This window comes from Schistocerca americana, chromosome 1, assembly GCF_021461395.2.
Source record: "Schistocerca americana isolate TAMUIC-IGC-003095 chromosome 1, iqSchAmer2.1, whole genome shotgun sequence".
Lineage (NCBI taxonomy): Eukaryota > Metazoa > Arthropoda > Insecta > Orthoptera > Acrididae > Schistocerca > Schistocerca americana.
In genome coordinates, this window is record NC_060119.1 from 422,707,379 (window position 1) to 422,732,528 (window position 25,150).

General features: G+C 37.8%; 1 protein-coding gene across 1 annotated transcript in view; it reads right to left on the minus strand.

Moving 5' to 3' along the window:
- The window catches only part of LOC124602553 (eIF-2-alpha kinase GCN2), a 308,459-nt gene that overhangs the window by 83,320 nt on the left and 199,989 nt on the right, over positions 1-25,150 (minus strand). Inside the window, exons 15-19 of the mRNA XM_047136328.1 lie at positions 23,244-23,432; positions 19,589-19,786; positions 9,020-9,179; positions 2,592-2,758; positions 2,251-2,425 (exon numbers count right to left, since the gene is read on the minus strand). Of these exons, the coding sequence (XP_046992284.1) occupies positions 2,251-2,425; positions 2,592-2,758; positions 9,020-9,179; positions 19,589-19,786; positions 23,244-23,432 (889 nt within the window). The remainder of the gene's footprint in view (positions 1-2,250; positions 2,426-2,591; positions 2,759-9,019; positions 9,180-19,588; positions 19,787-23,243; positions 23,433-25,150) is intronic.

A 25,150-nucleotide genomic window follows, 5' to 3' on the forward strand; every position in this document is an offset into this window, starting at 1 on the left:
CAAGATGTGCATAATGGTGACACGAATTGTTGTCCATGAGGACAAATTCCTCCCCAATGTGCTGCCGATATGGTTGCACTATCGGTCGGAGGATGGCATTCATGTATCGTACAGCCGTTACAGCGCCTTCCATGATCACCAGTGGTGTACGTCGGCCCCACATAATGCCTGACTGGGTTGCCTCCAAACACATCTCCGATGATTGTCTGGTTGAAGGCATATGCGGCACTCATTGGTGAAGAGAACGTGACGCCAATCCTGAGTGGTCCATTGGGCATGTTGTTGGGCCCATCTGTACCACGCTGCATGGTGTCGTGGTTGCAAAGATGGATCTCACCATGGACGTCGAGAGCGAAGTCGCGCACCATGCAGCCTATTGCGCACAGTTTGAGTTGTAACACGACGTCCTGTGGCTGCATAAAAAGCATTATTTGACATGGTGCCATCGCTGTCAGGGGTTCTCCGAGCCATAATCCGTAGGTAGCGGTCATCCACTGCAGTAGTAGCCCTTGGGCGGCCTAAGTGAGGCATGTCATAAACAGTTCCTGTCTCTCTGTATCTCCTACATGTCCGAACAATATTGCTTTGGTTCACTCTGAGATGCCTGGACACTTCCCTTGTTGAGAGCCCTTCCTGGCACAAAGTAACAATGCGGACGTGATCAAACTGCGGTATTGACCATCTAAGCGTGATTGAACTGCAGAGAACACGAGCTACGTACCTCCTTCCTGGTGGAATGACTGGAACTGATTGGCTGTCGGACTCCCTCCATCTAATAGGCGCTGCTCATGCATGGTTGTTTACATCTTTGTGCGGGTTTAGTGACATCTCTGAACAGTCAAAGGGACTGTGTCTGTGATACAATATCCACAGTCAACATCTATCTTCAGGAGTTCTTGGAACTAGGGTGATGCAAAACTTTTTTTGATGTGTGTACAATACAATGTGCATAATTAGACAAGAAGATCAGATAGTATTTCAGTATGATATAAAAGACCTCAAGTCAGTCAGAATATCATCATCTTATACTTTTCATTTACAGTAATTTAAAATTGAATATTCTGATAAATGTAGTATTTGAGAAATCAAATATCACTCAATGATTCTTCAGAAGGATTCTTGAAGTACATAAAATATCAGTAACACAAGTCGCTTACAAAATGATTATCTGCTTTGCTACTGAAAACTGTTGTCCCACCCGATATCATAAAGAAATTAGGATAGACACAGGGAGGGAGGGAAACAAAGGTAAGAAAGGGGTGAATGATAAGGGGGGAGGGGATGGAGAGGGAGAGGGGGTGGGGGTTGGATGCAGAGGGAGAGGGAGAGGGGGAGGTTTGGATGGAGAGGGAGAGCCAAAATAAAGAGTTATTTAACTCCAGTTTACTTTGAGTGTATTATTAAGATGTGTAACAAACACCAATCAAAAATTCTACAATGCTCTGCCTTCCAAAGTGAATCAAACAACAAGTTACCATCCATATATAAAATTAAAGAACTGTGATGAATACAGAAATATTCAGGTAGTCATTCTTCTGCTATAACATTTGCAAATTTAAAAGAAATTGCTGTGATAGTATAAAAAAGATGCATCCTCCTCCATCAAATAAAGTACAGTGGCATCTACAACACGAATTTAGTAGCGAAATAAACTTGTTTGTAAAACATATCCACTATTTTAAATTACCTAAAAAGCTGCAGCTTTTCGATATGTCACAGGACATATTATATGAAATGTGCATACAACTTATTTGATAAGATAATTTCATACCTGTAAAAGCCTTAGTAAATTTTTTGCAAGTACCAGAAACTATTTTCATTATTCTTTACTTTTTATCCAAACTTCCAAAATGATGTTGAATGCACTACAAATGAATTTTTGTTAGTGAAGAAACCTTGAAGCCACTGGGTATATGCGTAATACAGAAATAACAGTTTTTGGATTGTTGTTCAGATAACAGATTCTGAACCTATACCATATTTTTCTAAAAAGAACAATACATGTTTTACTAAAATGACTTTAGTCTCTGGCTTTCAACAAATTTTAAGTAAAAATCTGATTATTGGCTGCTGTCTCCAATCCACAGAAACTCAACTATAAAAAAATCACAATGCAATGTGCAATCATATCTCAAGACATTCATAATAAGTACAATATATCAATCTGGTAGATAAATATTGTTAGAAATTTTCAGTGATCTTATTTACTGTATTTCCTGTAATTTACAAGGGTGATGCTGAAATAATTACCTGTGAGAAGCATGATGCCACTAGATACTTATAAGCCTTGCTCTGTGGGTTTGATAATGTGTGACGCACCATTTCTTGCAATTCTGCCTCTTCAAGTTGTGGTGGTGGTAAGAAGTCTGACTGCAGTAATTCCAAGGAAGTAGGTCGAAGACTAGGGTCATGGTTGAGCAACCACCTGTGACAACCTATAATATTGCATCTATTTCTGACAAAGTATGCATTGAAATACGTTAAATGTATGCCATCTTACTGCAACACCAACAACAACAACAACCACAAAATGATGTACAACATAAATGGGCTCACATTTAGAGGGAAGCTATATACATAATTATTCTCACCGTATTATATACGTCTGTCTGGGCATTTTTTCTTCATTGAAATCAGATGGAAGAATTATATCTTTGCTGCGCAAATTTACCAACACTTTCACTCTCTCCATCCCTGTTTTTAGTGGATGATAACACATTTCAAAAAGAATGATGCCCAAGCTATAGATGTCCACCTTCTGTAGCAAATGGAAACAGAAAGTCACGTAAGAGAATTAGTAATAGGAAGTATGTACTGCTTGTGAATTTCCAATTCCAAAAATTTACTAGTGCTACTAATAACAAGAACTTAAGACAAATAGAATTATTCTCATTTTTTGGAAGAGCTCTATAATCACACTTGAGGTTTTTAGAAAGTAAGTGACAAATGAGTTTTTTCACTACCTCTCTCTTGGAATTCAGATAATCTTGCTCAACACCCGTGTACTAACCAGTTTGATTTTGTCACTCAAACAATTGATATGAGGCTTTTTATTCAGCACTATAATATCTCACAATCACTCCCTTATGTCGTGATTCAAAACTAATATGAAACAGTTGATCTTGCACAGTACTGAACTGGGAGTATGATATCAAGATCTTACGTTTAGCATGTGTGTGACAAGTGTAAATATTTACAACTGTACTCTGATTTGTCCACCATCTTCAAAAGTCCTTGCAGCTATTAGAGAAATGCATTTTGTGCTGCATGTCATTCCTTTGGTGCCTTCATTGAAGTTTACTGTATTCTTGTTATGACTAAACTATCCACAATGAGACTCTTCTTTAGCTCTTATTTGTATGCTAGTCAGTAAAGGTCCCAAAACAGAATAACAGTACTAAAGAATGGGTTGAATGAAAATTTTTCAAACAACCAACTTATTTTCAACACTGTGTGTGTGTGTGTGTGTGTGTGTGTGTGTGTGGTGAGAGAGAGAGAGAGAGAGAGAGAGAGAGAGAGAGAGAGAGAGAGAGAGAGAAGAGGGGAGGGGGGAGGGAAGGGGTATGGGGAGGGGGGGGGGGGAGAAGGAGACTATTCCATTCTGGTTTTTTCATTATTTGAAGGCAGACTACAGCAGCAATACAGAAAATTTAACACAAGTGCACATAGATATTAGTTTCCTTGTACAGTCTTAACATGTGATGTGGTCATCCTGTGGAGAAAGAGACATATAAACTAATAAGAGGCAATGTCACTTTGTATGTTTGCCTACTGTTCACATAAAATCATCACTCACTTTGTTCTTGTGACATGGCAGTCTCTCTATGATGTTCGGAGGTACCTACATTTCTATGGCCCTTTTGCACTTTTTAGTCATTGTTCACAAACTTCTAAATCCGGGTGTATACATGTACAAGGAAAACAAATTCTCGGGTTTTCCCAGATTTCCTGGTTAAAAATACACCTCTTTCAAGGTGAAAATGCACTTTTTTGTGTTAAGTGACAGTACAGTTTCCCTCAAAACTGTAAAACTTATCAATCCTTTGAAGGTTAAGATCTTAGACACTGGCATAGAACTTCCTCGTACTTTAGAAAACGAACCCCAGAAAAGAAAAGCATTATACAAAGATCTTTGATTTAAAGCAACACATATGCTGCATATTTTCATATTACGATACATTGCATATATTCGTATTATGAAAGTATATATTTGAAGTCAAAAAAAGGCCCCGGGAATAGACAACATTCCATTAGAGCTACTAATAGCTGCGGGAGAGCCAGCCATGACAAAACTACCATCTGGTGAGCAAGATGTATGAGACAGGTGAAATACCCTCAGACTTAGAATATAATAATTCGAATCTTAAAGAAAGCAGGTGTCGACAGGTGTGAAAATTACCAAACTATCAGTTTAATAAGTCACGGCTGCAAAATACTAGCACAAATTCTTTACAGATGACTGGAAAAACTGGTAGAAGCCAAAATCTGGGAAGATCAGTTTGGATTCTGTGGAAGTGTTGGAACATGCGAAGCAATACTGACTCTATGATTTATCTTAGAAGACAGAGTAAGGAAAGGCAAACTTACGTTTCTAGCATTTATAGACTTGGAGAAAGCTCTTGACAATACTGGAATACTCTCTTTAAAATTCTGAAGGTGGCAGGGGTAAAATATAGAGAGCAAAAGGCTATTTACAATTTGTACAGAAACCAGATGACAATTATAAGAGTCGAGGGGCACGAAAGGGAAGCAGTGGTCAAGAAGGGAGTGAGACAGGTTTGTAACCTATCCCTGATGTTATTCAATCTGTATATTGAGCAAGCAGTAAAAGAAACAAAAGAAAATTTTGGAGTAGAAATTAAAGTCCACGGAGAAGAAATAAAAACTTTGTGGTTTGGCGATGACATAGTAATTCTGTCAGAGACAGCAAAGGACCTGGAAAGGCAGATGGACGGAATGGACGGTGTCTTGATAGGATATAAGATGAACATCAACAAAAGCAAAATGAGGATAATGGCATGTAGTCAAATGAGGTCAGGTGATGCTGAGGGTATTAGATTAGGAAATGAGACACTTAAAGTAGTAGATGAGTTTTGCTATTCGAGGAGCAAAATAACTGATGATGGTTGAAGTAGATTGAAGCAGAGAGGATATAAAATGTAGACTGTCTATGGCTAGGAAGTAGAGGGTATAAAATGTAGACTGGCTATGGCAAGGAAAGCGATTCTAAAGAAGAGGAATTGGTAACATCGAATATAGATTTAAGTGTCAGGAAGTCTTTTCTGAAAGTATTGGTAGTATGGAGTGTAGCCATGTGGGAAAGTGAAACATGGACAATAAATAGTTTAGACAAGAAGAGAATAGAAGCTTTCAAAATGTGGTGCTACAGAAGAATGCTGAAGATTAGATGGGTAACCAATGAGGTGGTACTGGATAGAATTGGGCAGAAGAGGAAATTGTGGCACAACTTCACTAAAAGAAGGGACCTGTTGGTAGAACACGTTCTGAGGCATCAATGGATCACCAATTTAGTATTTGAGGCAATTGTGGAGGGTAAAAATCGAAGAGGTAGACCAAAAGATGAATACATTAATCAGATTCAGAAGGATGTAGGTTGCAGTAGTTACTCAGAGATGAAGAAGCTTGCACAGGATAGAGTAGCACAGAGAGTTGGATCAAACCAGTTTCTGGACTGAAGACCGTAAAAACAACATATTCGAATTCTACCAAACACAGCACGTTAGTTTCTGAAGCACAGGAATTGAGATTATGATGCACTTTTGTAAGCCAAGCATTGCTCATGGCTCGTGATTTTACCAGCCAATGATATCAGACAGAGCATAGGACACGTGATGTAATCAGTCAATTGCAACGTCACTGTTAAGTAGTGTGAACACACAAATAGGAAAAGTTCATGGTTCAGATTAATATACATAGTATAGCTAAAAGAAAAGCTAAGCTTTCATATATAATACTGGTCTTTTTTGTGTGTTTTCTACTTTATGATACATAAGACAAATGTGCTTGTAAAATTTTAAGTAATTCCATACATGTCTGGTCTTTTGACTCTAAATTCTTCTAAGTGGCTTGCCCTCAAAGTGTTAAGCTTTAAATAAAAATCAAACTCTCAGTGATTTATGAAATTCAAAGCAATTATGTGCAAGTAACGTAATTCATGTTGCATAAAATGAAATTTACTTTGAAAGTAATGATTTTCAAGCCACTATTCACTACATTTTCTTGTTACCTGTTAGAATCCATTTCGCCAGTTGTCAAAGAGTGCCAGAGAATGCATGTTTGTATGTATACAGCCTTAAAATCTCTTATATTATGTTATAAATGAAACAGGACATCAGAGGACACTCCAAAAGCATAGGAATTTCGTAAACAATACCAAAATGCGTAATTCAGCTTAAAGTGCACATTCATATGCCCAGATTCACAAAGGAGTAGGGCACAACCTGATGTTAAGCTTTTTAGTGTGGTTTTGGGGATGCAAATTTTCTTGGAGCACCAGTACCCTGTTATCTCATGTTTGGTTCTTTATTATGGCGTAATGCTATACATGCCAGAAGATAAAAACGTGCACTTGAAACAGTTGACACCAGCCAACAGTGTTTCAAATAAATTGACTGTGAATGTGGAAAAGATTAATAAAAGCTAAATTTCTTTAGAAAATTGGCGAAAATTACTTCATTGGTCTGCAAGGCAATTAATGCCTGACTGCCAAAAACCTAGAAATAAAATAAAATCAGAAAACTGAAACTAATAACATATTTCAGCCTTTCGTAATTGTGTGAATGTATTTTAATTCACTTGATAGCTCCAAGCCACAGAAATCCATTTTGTTGTCTTTTGACATAAAAGCTGTAAACAAAGAGGAAACAGCAAAACCACTAAATGTAAACAAGGGTTATGTGGAGACTACCTGTATCCCCCACTGTAACTCAGACTGCTCTGTGCAGGTTCGAATCTTGCAGCTTGGGCGCACCAGAAAATTTTGTTCCGGGTAAAGCCTGCTGCTTATTGCTAATGCTGATACAGTTAACAGCCCCACTTCAAGTAGCCAGAAGCAGGAGAATGTGCTGTTCATAAGGGACTCAACTTTGCGTGCGCATGAGCCCATTGGCAACTGCTCAAACGAACTTAATGTAAACCATTGTGATGTCATGCTCATCGGAAGCACTTTGTTGTTATGAAATATTGCATAGTCTTTGTCCTAAAGCCTTTGACACATTTTGCTGTTAGTAGATGATAGTGTGTGACTGTTTTCTTTTTGTAAACGGCACATTTCCTTTGCAACTTAAGTTTTATTTTGGTTTATTCCCCTTCTTTATGTTTTATTGCTGCAGTATTATTCTGCAGTAGTGGGATAAAGTAAAATTCTTTGCTCAAGTATCAGTTCTTACCAGTTGAAACCACAAAAATTTAACAGAAAACAAGAACAACGAAAAATTCCAAGAATTCTAAAAATTTTCCATGTTTTTCCTGGATGAAAAATTTCCTGAATTTTGTTAGAAACACAATGTCGCAAGATAAACTACAAGTTGTCGTATAATGTATGTTCATTCGATCATGTTCCACTGTGGTTTCTTACAATAGCCACAGGTGGTAGTGTTCTATGTTAACTATGCTAACTGTGTATACCTTCGTATCTGTATATCCAGATGGTGTGGTCAACATATGGGCATGCAGTGGCCAAAACCAACAATGAAATAAAAAGGGTTGTTGGCTGTGGATGACGAGTGGTGCTTTCACAGTACATGTGGAAGGTGCAGTGAACTCCATAGAGGAAGAGGAACACTGACAGAAAGACTGCCTTTGAACTTGCATAATCTGAAGGTATAGGTTGCTTGAAATGCTTCAATGTTTGTTGGGTTATATGATTGTCATTATTCAGAGTAGTTAAGAATTGTCTTTCAGCACCAACCTGCAGGAAGTAGTAGTCTGATGAAATCAAGTTCGTACATGACTGTGGTACAGGATAGATGGACCCTGAGAACTTTTACAACAGCAACTGTAATTATCTACATGAATTAGAAAAATGTAATGCTGAATTTGAATGACAGATCCAATGCAAATGTTACATGCTCACACATAACTACCCAGAGTGTACGTTTAATCACAAAGTCCAGAAAACTGGATGGCTGTCAAAACAAAGCTTATTTCGATTTGACTACTGATATGTCGATCCTGTTGTTGTCAGTCACTTGCAATGTCTTCCGAGTGCTCTGCTGTCATACCGCTGATGTTAGTCAACAAAACATGTTAAAAAAATAAGTGACTGTGACAATTTTCTACTTCACATGAGAGCACAAAAAATTTATTTTAAGAATTACAAAGGTGGGACCTTGACCCCAAATATAATCTTAAAGTTACATATTTTCTAATATTTCCTACTTTAAGGGTACTTAGTTGAAACTGTTGAAGAAATGCGAATTCTTAAACTCCATCATTTCATTTAGGACCTCATTTTTCCACTTTTGGCCATGGACGAGTAATTCCATTTCCTTTTGTTTTGACCGCCATTTCAAATTCCTGCACCGACGATTTGTCTTGTGACACTGTGTTTTGAGTTACATTTAGTAGTTTGTGAACAACAGCTATCAAGATCAAAAGAGCCACAGAAATTTAGGTACCTCAACAAATCACACAAAGACGGACATGCCACAAAACAAAGTGAGGATTACTTAAAAACTTTTCATGTGAACAGAAGACTAACATACAAAATGTCATCATTTGTTATTAAGTTATCTTTCTCTTTCTACACAGGGTGACCACACCACATGCCAAGACTACACAAAGAACTTGTGTTAGATGTTTCTACTGCCGTTCTAGTGTGACGATGAGATCTATCCTTGAAATATGTTGCTAATTAAATAATTTATATTGTCAACAAATTTTTTAGACTGGTAGTGCTACCTGAATACCTTTTCTTGAAAAGTGTGTGGTCAGCTACTAATAAACTTTTACCTCAATTCTTGTAGCATAACAATTTAATCTGCACCATCACACATACCTGATTGTAAACTACTTTGCCACCTGCACTCCCTAATTCTGGGGAAACGTATAGTGCGGTGCCAACCTGACCAGTCATTGATCCATCTCCAAGATCATTTGAAAATGACATTTGGTCAGATACTATGTTGTTGGGCTCCAGATGTGCAAGTGCTCCAGGTCTATTAAAAAGAATAATATTATGTAATAATTTTGTAAGACTTCACACAATTTATATATCAAGCTTAAAAAAAAAAAAAAAAAAAAAAAAAAAAAAAAAAAAAAAAAAAAAAAAAAAAAAAAAAAAAAACCACAAGCTATTAAAAACATGTAATGTAACTAACAGGACATATAATAGATATAAAAAGTATCTCAGCACCTACCAAGAAGTGTGCTATAGGCACAGTGATGTCTGCTTCCACACAAAACATACAAATAGTGTCTGCAGTCACAAAAAAGAGAATGCTGTGGAATAAACAGAGGTTCCTTGTAGAGCTCAAAGGCTTCCAACATCTTTGAGAGACTGGTGTCAATGATATGGCAAGATTGTGTGTGAAATTTCAGTCCCACTCACAAAACACATGTCAACAGTTTCTATTACCACAATCAGATAGAAAGAAATAAGTATGTGTGCATCCAAAAATGCCTAAGTTGAGCGTGTGTACACACACACACACACACACACACACACACACACACACACTCTCTGTAGTATTACCATCATGATTATTTCATGTAAAAAGTGTAAACATACTTTCCAAGCTTCTCAAAATAAGATACAAGAGATACTCTAGAAAGTTCTGTGTTGGATTATGTGGTGAGAGAGTGAAATGCGAGACCATCAACCACTGGCAACAGTTTACATCAAAACTATATTATGTGATGATTTGTTGTCACATTCTAAGGTGACATTTTCTCACCAGCAGGGTAAAGAGTTGTTACAACATTTTTCAACAAACTGATCTAACACATCTCAAAGATGCCTGGTGGGGTTCTGTTATGCCTACACCACTCTTAAGTAAATATCATGCAGTCACGTGATCAGGGGCTTTATATAGCAGTGCAGAACGAAAAGATAATCATATTATCTCTCAATGGAACATTTCTTCACTGTTCTTGATCTGATTAACAACAGAAGACCTCCACAATATCTGATAAGAATGCCTGAGTGTCTGTACAGCATGCATTTGCGTTCAACTGTGTGAATCAGTTAGTGTCTTAGAGATAACAGACGTAGATTTTCATTTTTCTTGGATGGTTTTACTTTGTTATAATGTCACATGGACATATTCAATGGTGTGTCTGGAGACTTCAAGCAACAACACGTTTTGACTGCACCACAACACTTAACATGGTTGGAACTGAGCGCATTGCTTGTCAGAAACAGTATGAAGTTGTTCAGCATACTAAATGGATTTAGGGAATTAATTTCCTAGTAATATATATCAACTGTGGATTGACTGACTTACTGTTACAATATGAACAGCTTTTCCAAGGTCAATTTCGTAGCATATTGTAAAGACCCAGACCAATTCCTGTCCTATTTGCTACTGTAAAAAGATTGAACAAATGTTCTACAGCATATTTTTTGATGTCTTATAACTAAAATGCCTACGTGCAACAGTACTGTTATATAATGCATTTATAAATAGTAGTTGCTTCATACTTTTTGGATTTGAACATCAGTACTCAGACATAAATTTCCTAAAGAAATGCAATGCACTTGCAAAAAAAAAAAAAAAAAAAAAAAAAAAAAAAAAGACCTTTGAGGGTTTTTGAATGCTGTTAAGTACAAGAAGTTTTGAACATTCTAAGAGCGCTGGCAGGGAATGTGTAGCTTATAAGCCTTGTATTTTCAAAATTGTCACTTTGATTCACACTAACAGCAAGCTTTTTTGCAGTTTTTATATGAATTCTATATTAATAATCAAATGTAAATGTTAATTAACAAAATACTGAGTCATAATTTCTTAACAAAAAAACATCTTTTCATTTTTAACCCCGTAACTTTTTGTTTCCAAATTATGCTTAAAAAAATAATGTTTTTTTAATTAATGAAAAAATTCTATAATGAATGAAAACACATACATACAAATAAAGACAGCTTTTAAAGCTCAAAATAATGAGTTACAAAGTTCTGAAGATCACCAATAATAAAATCCTGCTGGGCTTTGATGAAAATATCCTAAAACTTGAAGCACAGTGGAGGTATTTATCTCGTACCACTGGCAAGCACTGGTCACTCAGCTGATCAACTGTCATCACTTTCAGTCTCTAATGAAGTACAATCACAGTCTTCTTCTCTTTCTGAGCTGCTAAATTTAATGTCAAACTCAGGATCACTATAGCCATCCTTATTTGAAAGCACTGCCTAAACAACAATATAGGAGAGAGAGAGAGAGAGAGAGAGAGAGAGCCTGGACAGCCCGATTTTGCTGTCACATATCCAAAGCTGCACACAATAAAGATGATGTCTAGTGGCAACCATCTCAACCAAAAAGTGACAGCCAGGATACAAATGTAGTACCAGATGCTCTCCAGCAGCCAGACACTTAATTATCAGATGGATATAAGCAAGTTTTTTATTTTTCTGAAGATCTCTCCTTAAGTTGCCTGAGTATACCTGGGATTTTAAGTTTCTGTCAAAATGAGGTAGCTTGAGTAAAAGGGTTAGTTATTAATCTTATGAAAATGACATGTGAAACGCCTTATTTTCTATTTGATGTTTCACATTTTTGTACCAAATTTTAATTTGCTGTGACTCTTCAAATTTTCATGCAAATAGTAACTAAAAATTAAAAAGGTGGTATTTTTATTAAAGATTATGATTCAATATTTGTTATATGACCTCTCCATTTGATAATAAATATGGTAATAAAGTAAAAAATTATTACTAGTAAGAATGGAAACAGCAACTTTGTGATTACAAGACTCGTATATAGAGACTGAAGAAATTCATATTTTGCGATAAATGTGAATTCTGCCCCAAAATTAAGATGCTACTTCACAGTGAATTGTATCCAGATGAACTATTTTATCAGAGATAGTTTGAAATAGCTTTTCTTCTGCATATAAATATAAAAAATGTAAATAGTTTTCAGTTACTGGTATTGTACACCATCTAGCAAAGTCCAGTTTCAGAAGGTATTGTGTGTAAGAACGTGTTTGCAAAATAAAATGTGTATGAACGCTTCGATATATCAATGCACTCAAAGATCTGATGCCATGCCAACTGTGGATGGTTGAATGGTCTATTCAGGATACGCACCATGTAATGCAACATATTAGAACTCAGCCGTGGGATCTAGCATTTTACAACAAAGAGATGCTTACATTTGTTTGTTAGCTCAAGCTCAAAAGATTGTATAATGTGGACAATTTTAACATAACAAATTAGGTGGCAGATGTTTTGAACTGTGGTCACATTGAATACCACTAGAGGTCGGTCCTGAACTACGTCATTAACAATTCTCTGCTAATCCCAACAAGCAACTGCACGCTAGCCGTCCCCGAACGGCTTGTGTTGTGCATTGCTCTTTGTTTTCTTATTTTGAAATAAGTGAAGTGACTGATCATGCTATGATCATTCTTGAAAGCTTAAATAGTGGCAAACGAAGAAAACAAAGGCCATTTCGGAACAAAAAGGTGTTGAACTTTTTGCAAAAGCAAACAATACAGTCAAAAAGTTTGTAATCACCACTTCTTCTAACAGTAAACTTCATAGAACTATAAATTTCATAGAACTACGGCTCTGTCCGTCTTCACTCATGTAGCATAGCAATCTTTTCATCTACATCATTTACACAAAAAAAGCTAATTTCCCTAAAAATACAAGCAAATTTCGCCGAAAATAGATGCTACTTTTTCCGGCTTGCACATTACGACTTTCAGCTACTGGTGGCTCTGTTAAAATGCTACAAATTTTTTGTGATTAATAATGTTTGGAAATTTTCGAATCTTCAAAGCTGCTGATATTTTTGTATTCTGAGACGTGCATAATACTGCTTTAGGAAACTGGAGTCTGGGTACTGACCTTCAAATTCTATAAATATGAAGAAAATCAAAGATGGGCAATCCATAAGGTGCCTACCTTAACGACAACTTAGACAACAACCAGGGCAAATTTCTCTGTCCATCCAGGCATTCACATCATCCAACTGTTAGTACTAATATGTTAACAATCTTGATGGATCACTTTATGGGAAACAAACTTGGGTGACCAGCTCATCAATTCGTGTTGCAAACAGTATGATGTGTCGCAATCTGCTCTCCTCATGCCTAAATGAACTACAGGTAACCCACTGCCAAAGACTACGACTTCAGTGTTATGCTGGCAGATTACCTGCATCTGAATTGGTCGTGTTGATCACAGGCTCTGAGAAACACAAGCTCTTAGGTCTGGGAAGAAACTTCAGTGAGTATAGCTCTGCCAAGGTCTTGCATTTATCATGCATCTCACAAAACTCTTACAGCTATCATAGGCTTGTGAGTAGGTTTGTCAGAAACCCTACCAACACATGCAAGTTGAAACCCTACCATCACATGCAAGTTCATTGGATGCCAATATTCTAGCTCAGGTGAAAGAATATTGTGATTAGAGGACTGAAGAAGCTTGAGTAATGGCTTTAGATAACAGGGAGAACCCAGCTATGTTTAAGCCTGTTAACTGCTTTACCAAGTCTATTGTTTTTTATTTTGGGAAAATAAATTGCAGTACTTCAGGATCAAAACATAGGTCAGTGGGTGTGAAAGGATCATGAAATATAGTTGACTGGAATTTTGTCGGGTTGTCAGAAGTGTATAAAAAAAAGGGGATGGGAGGGGGGGGGGGGGAGGGAGGGAGGGAGGGAGGAGGGGGGGGGGGGAATTAAATATAAGGTAGGTCATGACCTACAGAGGAACAGAGAAGGAACGAAGTTGAGGAGTAGCCTCTATTGTAAACAAGTAAATTAAAAACAATGTAAGTTTAACAGTAAAACTTGAGAAAACTGACAAATGATTCTTCAATTGCAAATTCGGGTGTGATGGGAAAAAATGATGGGAGGTCACACGTTCGTACAATCTGCCAAGAAGAATACCAAATTTGTCTAACACATTCTTCCAGATGAAAACAAATAAAAATCGGATTTGGCAAGGACCTAATGAATTTAAAATGAAACTGACTGCAATTTATAATATAGAAATTTCGAAGACTGAAATGGTCCTCAACAACGCTTGATTCACAAGTGATCATAAATTTGCAAGAAACAGAGTAAAAACTGATACAAAGCTAGAAAAAAACAACATCAGGCAGAAGGCCAGATACGTAGATTATGAGCAATTGAGTAAGAATGGGAGGCATTCCACATGAAAATCAGCAACAAGTTCCCCATCGTAAGAAGTCACAGCTACATGCTGTAGATAAAATGAGCAGTTAGTTAACAAATGAAATAATATAACCATGAAAGATGTTAAAAGGTATGAAAAATAAAACAGAAAGCAAGAATTTCAAGCAAATGACGAAACAGATATAACAAAATACACTGAATTAAACAAAACTATTGATAAAAGCATTCAAAGATGATGAGAGAAGCTAATGAAAATGTGGAAAGATAAGCAACTGAAAAAAAAAAAAAAAAAAAAAAAAAAAAAAAAAAAAAAAAAAATTGAAAAAAAAAAAAAAAAAAAATAAGGTGAAATGGTGACTTGCGTTGGTTAGACAATGCATTTCACCGGTTGAGACATTCAATGAACACCCAACAATTAATAACCGGGGGCGGGGGGTGGGGGGTGGGTAGGTGGCCAGGTGTATGTAGCTTCCCCACACTGAGAATCCTGTGTACAAACTTATACATGTAGACAGTCCACCTGTCACAGATATTGAGAATCCTGACGATTTTTGCCTGTTATCGACATTGCTCTTGGCACAATATCGGTCCTGGGAATTCCAAGACTTTCGATAATTTTAATTTTGAAGTCGGATAACAAATGACACAAGAAATATTTTTTCTTTATATATAAAAACAAAGATGAGGTGACTTACCGAACAAAAGCGCTGGCAGGTCGATAGACATACAAACAAACACAAACATACACACAAAATTCAAGCTTTCGCAACAAACTGTTGCCTCATCAGGAAAGAGGGAAGGAGAGGGGAAGACGAAAGGAAGTGGGTTTTAAGGGAGAGGGTAAGGAGTCATTCCAATCCCGGGAGCGGAAAGACCTACCTTAGGGGGAAAAAAGGACAGGTATACACTCGCACACACGCACATATCCATCCACACATACAGACACAAGCAGACATATTGTCTTTAAATATGTCTGCTTGTGTCTGTATGTGTGGATGGATATGTGCGTGTGTGCGAGTGTATACCTGTCCTTTTTTCCCCCTAAGGTAAGTCTTTCCGCTCCCGGGATTGGAATGACTCCTTACCCTCTCCCTTAAAACCCACTTCCTTTCGTCTTCCCCTCTCCTTCCCTCTTTCCTGATGAGGCAACAGTTTGTTGCGAAAGCTTGAATTTTGTGTGTATGTTTGTGTTTGTCTGTATGTCTATCGACCTGCCAGCGCTTTTGTTCGGTAAGTCACCTCATCTTTGTTTTTATATATAATTTTTCCCACGTGGAATGTTTCCTTCCATTATACTGAAATATTTTTTCTGTGTGACATAATCACAAATAAACAATTTTCTGATTTTTTTCCCCTTTATTTATATCATGAAAGGTTGCTGCCTAACAAATTTCAGGACTCTAGGTCAATGGGAATTATCATGTAGATTTTGATTAATGAGTATCCGAATATCAAAATATGTGACATAGCTTTAAAAATGGTAACAATTTACACACTGGTTGAATACTGTAATGGTTAAGATACTGACTTCATATGCAAAAGGAAGTGGGTTTGAATGTTGTCAGGTGCTTTGTTTTTTTATTTTTATTTTTAAATCTTTATTGAAATGATTCTGATCATTATTTTTATTCAGTTAATTGGTTTACATATTATTTTTTTCTATTCATTTATCACATCATACTTGCTCTCATTTTTCTTCCTATCAGTCTTTTTCCACAACGAATTCCACTTCATGTGATTTTCATTGTTGTTATACGTTAACTTCGATTTAATTGCTTCCATTTTATCATATTACGTTTTTTGTCCATGTTATTGCATTCATTATTTCTATTTCCTATTTTGCTTGAATTTTGTTTTACTTATAATCCCTGCTTTTGTTCAAATCATCATCCATGTTATTTTGTCCACAGTACAATAAGAACAACTGCCATCCAAAACACCTCATAACAAAAAACTACATTGTTGACCCCATTGCACAGTCAATATAAATAGATTATTTCATCTTTTGTTTTCTAACCAATAGATCAGCATTTTCAAATGTTTAAACGTTATTAGAGATAAATAAAAATAATTAAATTCACATGCAGAAAGATTCAGAGTGGAAGAAGAAGAATAGGGTGAAAAGTAAGAGCAACACTGACTTTGAGCCTGGGATCACAAACTCAACCATTTGCTGGAGTTGTCAGAAAACAAATTAAAACCAAGTGAAAACATAACACAAAATTGATTTTGACTCTCCTGTACCATTGCCTGGGAGTAGAACATTCAAAGGTACTCAAAGTGGTGAGCCTGGACACCGATACATTGGTGCACTCGTTGAATGAAAGAATTATTTACTGCTTCCAGGATTGCCTGCTGAAGAGAATTACAAGCAAGCACAATACGTCCCTGCACATCCTCTGGAGTTATTGGAATATCGCGATAGACAACGTCTTTAATGCATGCCCCAAAAAAAGTCCAGAGGATTTAAATCAGGAGACCTAGCAAGTCAAGTAACTGTTCCTCCTCAACCAATCCATCTGCCAGGATACTTTCGGTTCAGAACATGATGTGCACATAGGGCATTATATGCTGGACATCCATCTTGTTGATACCACATAAGCATTCTGGTTCTTAGTGGCACTTCATCCAGAAGAGGAGGAAGAATTCGTCTGAGGAAGTTAGCATAGGCTCTGCAGTTTAGACTACCATTGATGAAATAAGGGCCAATAATTACAGTACCAAGCATCCCACACCAGACATTAACTCTCCACTGACGCTGATGTTCCACCTGTCTAAGCCATCGCGGGTTGTCTCTGGACCAATAATGCATGTTCCTTGTATTTACCTGTCCTTTGTTTGAGAAAGAACATTCATCGGTAAATAGAAAATTGGAGAAGTAGTTCGGGTTGGCAAGGATCTGCTGCTGTGCCCACTGACAGAACTGTAAACAATTCTGGAAATCATCCCCATGCAATTCTTGATGTAGGTGTACATGGTAAGGATGAAACCGGTGACGTGTAAGAATACAATGCACACTGGTTTTAGGAACGCCAATCTCGTGTTCAAGCTGTCGTGTGCTCACATATGGATTCATAGCAACGGAAGTGAGAATAGGCACTTCGACAGCTTCGTCCCCGCGAGAGGTACGACAACTGCGTTGTCGTGGGTTGAAACTTCCTGTTTCCTGCAACGTCGCAACAAGACAAGAAAACATACGTCGAGAAGGTGGGTTCTTGTCAGCATATCGCTCTCTATGCAGTTCCGCTGCCTGTGTAGCATTTCGCCTACCTCCAACAACAACAATAAAAGAAACGTTATGTCAATGCAGTTTGTAGGATGGACAGCCTTTACTGTATGCCTACTCTATACAACAGTATTTAAAGTATTTAAAAGCACTAAACTACTGTACATAAGAAAACAGTATTGCAATTACTGTTCTGCTAACTGACATTCCCCATACATGAGTAGCATTTCCACCTTCTCTTCCTTGGTGTACATTCTACTTATGTTTACATTTGTCCTCTGTCAATGTCAGCATGTGGATGTGTTCCATTGCCCTGAGTACCTAAGTGCCGGGAGGATCAACGTCAATGTTGTGTTATGTAATTAATAATGTTGTGTTTCAGTGAATGGTGCACTGTGGTAAATTTTTGAATAAGTCTTTAGGAGAGGAAATGAATTACCGAATAAAAAATTCAGGGTGTCATTTAAAAAAGTCATACCGCTGTTCATATTTTTGTAAAAAACAAAGCTACAATGAAGGCAATCACGCTGACTGATGTCCCCCTGACAGCTAAAGAACATTTGCTCGAATCATTCTGTAATTTGCATTTGGACAAACAGTTATTTAGGATGGTCAAGATAAATTGGAACAAAGATGATGTGACTTACCAAACGAAAGCGCTGGCACATCGATAGACACACAAACAAACACAAACATACACACAAAATTCTATATATATGTGTGGATGGATATGTGTGTGTGTGCGCGAGTGTATACCCGTCCTTTTTTCCCCCTAAGGTTAGTCTTTCCGCTCCCGGGATTGGAATGACTCCTTACCCTCTCCCTTAAAACCCACATCCTTTCGTCTTTCCCTCTCCTTCCCTCTTTCCTGACGAAGCAACCGTTGGTTGCGAAAGCTAGAATTTTGTGTGTATGTTTGTGTGCCTATCGACATGCCAGCGCTTTCGTTTGGTAAGTCACACACACACACACACACACACACACACACACACACACACACACACACACACATTATATATATATATATAGGGAAACATTCCACGAGTGGAAAAATATATCTAAAAACAAAGATGATGTAACTTACGAAACGAAAGCGTTGGCATGTTGACAGACACACAAACAAACACAAACACACACACAAAATTCAAGCTTTCGCAACCAACGGTTGCTTTGTCAGGAAAGAGGGAAAGACGAAGGGATGTGGGTTTTAAGGGAGAGGGTAAGGAGTCATTCCAATCCCGGGAGCTGAAAGACTTACCTTAGGGGGGAAAAAAGGACAGGTGTGTGCGCGCACACACACACGCACATATATATATATACATATATCTGTGTGTGTGTGTGTGTGTGTGTGTGTGTGTGTGTGTGTGTGTGTGTGTGTGTGTACCTGTCCTTTTTATCCGCTCCCGGGATTGGAATGACTCCTCACCCTCTCCCTTAAAACCCACATCCTTTCGTCTTTCCCTCTCCTTCCCTCTTTCCTCACGATCCAACTGTTGGTCGCGAAAGCTTGAGTTTTGTGTGTGTGTTTGTTTGTGTGTCTATCAAAAATGCCAACGCTTTCGTTTGGTAAGTTACATCATTTTTGTTTATATTGCTCTATTGGAACTGACTTTTCAGTAACCCATCAGACAGGTATCTGCATAGTACTCATGAACTGCAACAATACCATTTTGATTTGTTGGTGTAGGAGGCAGTTCGGAGGAAGACTCTTCAATGATGGGCATTTCGCCCTTTAAAAAAAATGTTCAACATTTGTCACTATACTCATTGCTCTGTAGAGATCCTGCAAAGACTGGAACATAAGCAGCAAGGCTTGTAAGAGCAGAAAGCTCACTCCCTCTACATTCTATCTCTTCTCATACTGTGCCTATGTGATTATATTTTGCCTAATTTTCCAGTTGCATGCCACTTACATTGGACATAAGGTACAGAAAAATAAACCTGAGACATAGCTGCTACAAACATCATTCAAATGAACTATAAAGTTTTTAATAAATTAAATATTTAAAAGGCTAATAAATTTCATTCATTTAAGGACCTTGTCAAGATGTTGGTTGTAGCAAGCCCGAAGTCACCAATCTTGACATGGTCATTGCAGTCAAGAAAAATATTTACAGGCTTGAGGTCTCTATGAATCATACCCTGCTGGTGGATGTGTGCCAAGCCATCAACCATCTCTCGAAAAAGTCTCCAAATTCGATCTTGATCTTCATATAATCCACTGTCTATGGCAGTCCTGTGACAAAAATCAAAAGAAAGACTACATCAAAAGAATGAATTATTTTGCAATGATAGGAAAATGCACACCATTCAAATTTTCAATGAAGACAAATCATCAGAAGATGAGGTGAATGTGGTGAGCAGCAGATTTGTCAGTAGAACAGGAGGAAAACATCTTAGTTATCAGAAAAGTTGTTTGTCAGAGTCTCTCCCTCTCTCTAACACACACACACACACACACACACACACACACACACACACACAGACAGAATATTCTTACTCTCTCTCTCTCTCTCTCTCTCTCTCTCTCTCTCTCTCTCTCTGTGTGTGTGTGTGTGTGTGTGTGTGTGTGTGTGTGTGTGTGTGTGTGTGTGTGTGAGAGAGAGAGAGAGAGAGAGAGAGAGGGGGGAGGGGGGGGGGGGAATTTTTTTTATACAGTAATGTGCAATGCTAGAGTTTGGATTCTAGTATGAAGGAAAAAAGTGGAAAATAAATAAAATAACATAACTCATGGTTTATTTGGAAGCCTGGCTCGAAATAAAACCTGATTACAAGGATATAGGAGGAGATTCTTCACTGTGCTAACTTAAAAGTTGGTTTCTTAATTTATGAGTCAAAGAAATTCACTAAAGCTGGTAGCAATGTTACACAGTAGGTTGAATGAAGCACTCAGTTTCAACCTTCAGCATTGCTTGCTGCTACTGTTTGCTTCTTTCACAATAGTAGGCTGTAAAGTACATGGGACATTAGCATTTTTGCATTTATTCAAAGTTTTTGTTTCCTCTTGGTGGCAACATTTAGTAGCTGACAGTAAGTCAAATTACACCTAGTATGTGTGGTACATATAATTAGAGTGTTTATACTACAATCTGTCAGAAAGTATTTTATGCAGCACATCCTTCGTGTAGTCCCAGGACCATGAGGGATGGTGCTAGTCACCTGAGCTGCTACTTTTTGAATCCAAGCACCTGTGGCTCTTTATCAGACTACTCTGATGATAAAATCCTCAAAGCAGAAGCTCACCATTTACTTTCTTAAATATTACATGTATTCCACTGGAAGAAGTACATATGAGAGGAGAAAAAGCCATTTTTATTTTTTGAAGTCAGAGACGTTGAGACGCTACTGTCCACTTGACGCCATGATCTATGAGGCAGTACTAGTTGAAATGGACAAGGATAGGTTAGGAAAATGACAACATGCTTTTTAAGGAGCCATTACATCATTACTCTGAAATGAGAACAGAAAACTGTGAAAAATCTGGATCAGTACAGCCCAAACTTCTGCAAAATAAAAATATATATTTGCCTCATATTAATTAGTAAAAGGGAGCTTAAGTTGTGTTTTGTGAAGGCAGGGAAAATGGCTATCTTGTAAACGGTAATTATAACAGCTGACAACTTGCCAAGGTGCAATTTTTTATGAGGCATGTCCGGAAAGTAAGTACCATTTTGCAAAAAAAACTCGTAAAAACATTTTTCGAACCAAAATTTATTTTTACATTAAACAGCATTTCTTAAACTATCTTTCTACATAGTTGCCACCATTGTCCAGACATTCTGACTAGGCCTGTGTGGTGGTTTGTTATACTTCACTTCATGCACCAAACATTCAAATAAGTTGCCACCTGAACATTCCTTTTATATTCAATGAATGTTGCTTACCAAGCAATCGGTCGCCATTCAGTATTATTAATCAGGGCCCGACTATCTGTGCCTTCTTCCTCTAACTTGGCTCAGACTTCACCTATTCGCAGGCTGCAGATAAGGCTGCTAAAAATTAACTTATAGTTCTCATTCACTCCATCAATAAGAAGTGATAGATAAGGACAGCTACCAACTCGTGTACTGCCTCTCTGAATTAAATACACAACAGATTTTATATTCAACTTGATAATTAACAATTATGATACATTTATTTTCTCTCACATTTCACATTCTTAGATTTCAAGGAGCTCTTTCTTCTGCACCACCCGCTCCATGGAACTCTTATCTCCACCTCCGCAGGTAGGGTCATCTGACTGCTATACATTACCGTACAGTCAGTGGATCATTAGCTCTGCTATCAGCACCTACGATTTAAAACACCTCTCAATAGTGGGGTGGTTACTAATTATCAACTACTATCAATCACAAACATCCTTTCTGCATCATAAGTATTTAAGGATATGTTACTTCTCACTCAAGGAATGGGATGTATCACTACAATTTGTAATAGTGGGAAACCTACTCTTCTATGCCCTCTTCACAGAAAGTGAAGACAGTCATTGTTAAACACTGCTTTTCATGTCGTCATCGGTGTGATGCATCTTCCTCCAAAATCACACTTCCATTCAAGACCAAGTGGTAGTCTGAAATAGCGAGATCAGGGCAGTGAGGCAGGTGATCTAACTGCTCACAAAGGAACTGGTGAACAATGTTTTGAGTGATGCCAACAGGATACCTTGCCTGAGCATTTTGTTTTGGATTGTTCATTGATGTTTTCTCAATGTTTCACAGTATTGTAGTGCATTGTTGGTTTACCACTCAGAAGGGAACAAGCAGAATGATGTGTCTGTCTCAGAATGCAGTGTGCATGAAGCTTTGTGCTGACAATGTTGCTTTGATTTTTTTTTTTTTTTTGTGTGTGTGGGGGGGGGGGGGGGGGGGGGGGGGGGAATCTTGAGTGTTTCCATTGTATCAACTGTTGCTCTGACTGTGGACTGATATGACAATCTAAGCTTCAACACCAGGCACAATTCCGTTTAAGAATTCAGCTCTCTCGTCAGTCTATTGGGTAAGGAATGTCAGAGCACTGTCAAGTTGTTTCATTTTGTGGACATGCTTTAATATTTTCGGAACACAATAGGAAGACAATTTGTGAAAATTTAAGCAATTTGTGACAATCTCATGCAAAACAGTATCTGAAATTTCTTATAAAACATTCTTATTGTGAACCAAATTTTCTCATTCATTTACTCAAGCAAACTATTACTGACAACAGAAGTCCACCCACCATGTGCTACATCATGAACATTGGTTTGTCATCAACGAATTGTCTCCCCCACTTCTCACCATTACATCGGTCATTTCATTTTCACTGTAAGTTTCTACAAGTTGATGAATTTCAGCTGGCTTAACGTTCTTTGCTTTCAAAAACCATATTACAGAAGACACTTCACAGTCTGCAGACTCCAAGCTTGTCTTAAGCATTTTGAACGATCACTGACACATGTAAACACAACATATTCCACCGGCAATACCATCAGTGAAAAGACAATGAACCAGAGACACGAGAGTGAAAGTGCAGAACTGTGACTAGTGCTGCGTTAGCAATAGAATGAAATGGTACTTACTTTCCAGACATGCCTACAATTTGCCTGCCACAGGCTTCATCTTCTTAATGTAAAAATTTCATTTAATATTATCTGATGTTAATAACAGACAGATTTTATTTGGACTATAGTACAATCGAAACCAGGTTTTCATAATTACCTGAGAGTGCTTTTTTCACAGAACTCCATCTGTATGTACATGAACTGTATCTCTCGAAGTTCTGATTGGAGGCGATCCTCGGGGGCAGATTCCTCGCGATCTGTAGAAGGTGCTGTAGATGAATACTGCTGCTCAACAACAGATGTGTCTCTTTCAAATTCCACTCCATCAGATGAGTCGCAATCTGGTCTACAAAAATGTAACAGATTTTCCTTCTCTCCCAACTGAACAATAATATTAAATAAAAATACTTATTACTCAACTACTAGATGATGAAGCACTACACAATAAATGCCACTGATTTTTGTAATCTGAATTGTTTATTTTCCTGGAGAAGAAAACAGGGTGTCAGAACTCTCATAAAAATATTCTGCAAACAAAGTAGTTTGCTACCAATCAAACTGTCTTTCTCTGTCTGTTATATTTATGTAGTGAATGGAATATATACTTTGAATTTTAAGATATACAGGGCTATTACAAATGATTGAAGCGATTTCATAAATTCACTGTAGCTCATTCATTGACATATGGTCACGACACTACAGATACGTAGAAAAACTCATAAAGTTTTGTTCGGCTGAAGCCGCACTTCAGGTTTCTGCCGCCAGAGCGCTCGAGAGCGCAGTGAGACAAAATGGCGACAGGAGCCGAGAAACCGTATGTTGTGCTTGAAATGCACTCACATCAGTCAGTCATAACAGTGCAACGACGCTTCAGGACGAAGTTCAACAAAGATCTACCAACTGCTAACTCCATTCGGCAATGGTATGCGCAGTTTAAAGCTTCTGGATGGCTCTGTAAGGGGAAATCAACAGGTCGGCCTGCAGTGAGCAAAGAAACGGTTGAACGCGTGCGGGCAAGTTTCACGCGTAGCCGCAGAAGTCGACGAATAAAGCAAGCAGGGAGCTAAACGTACCACAGCCGACAGTTTGGAAAATCTTACGGAAAAGGCTAAAGCAGAAGCATTTCTTAAACAGGAGATTGGAAAACCGATGGATCAGTCGTGGTGGAGATCATGATCAACAATTCATGTCATGGCCTCCACGCTCTCCCGACTTAACCCCATGCGATTTCTTTCTGTGGGGTTATGTGAAAGATTCAGTGTTTAAACCTCCTCTACCAAGAAACGTGCCAGAACTGCGAGCTCGCATCAGCGATGCTTTCGAACACACTGATGGGGACATGCTGCGCCGAGTGTGGGAGGAACTTGATTATCGGCTTGATGTCTGCCGAATCACTCATTTGTGAATGCCTAAAAAAACTTTTTGAGTTTTTGTATGTGTGTGCAAAGCATTGTGAAAATATCTCAAATAATAAAGTCATTGTAGAGCTGTGAAATTGCTTCAATCATTTGTAATAACCCTGTATATATATTATATATAATTTTCAGTTATATATATACTTTGAATTTTCAGTTATATATATACTTTGAATTTTCAGTTTCGCTCAAAGTATGCTTCTGATCTCTAAACAGTGATTAGAAACTGTTTGACAATAGTACAGGGTGTTTATAAATGAATATCGGGGTTTTAACCTTTATAATATTTATTATATTTAACTTACAGTTATAAATGATATGTCAAATTAAAGAACAACTCAAACAGTTTTACCAAGAATCTTATAAATGTTCAAGGTGAGCACCATTTGTCATACGGCACACATAGTGTCTATAGCAGAGTTCTTCCCACGCCCAATGACAGGACTTGCTCTGCATGGTCTCCACGTTCACCCGACCTAATGCCATGTGAATTTTTCCTTTGAGGCTTCATCAAGGATTGTGTGTACGTGCCTCCGCTACCAGCAAGCCTCCCCGAATTAAGAAACCGGATTGAAGCAGCTGTTGCTACAATCACTGAAGACACACTTATCAACGTTTGGGAAGAACTCGACTATAGACTTGATGTGTG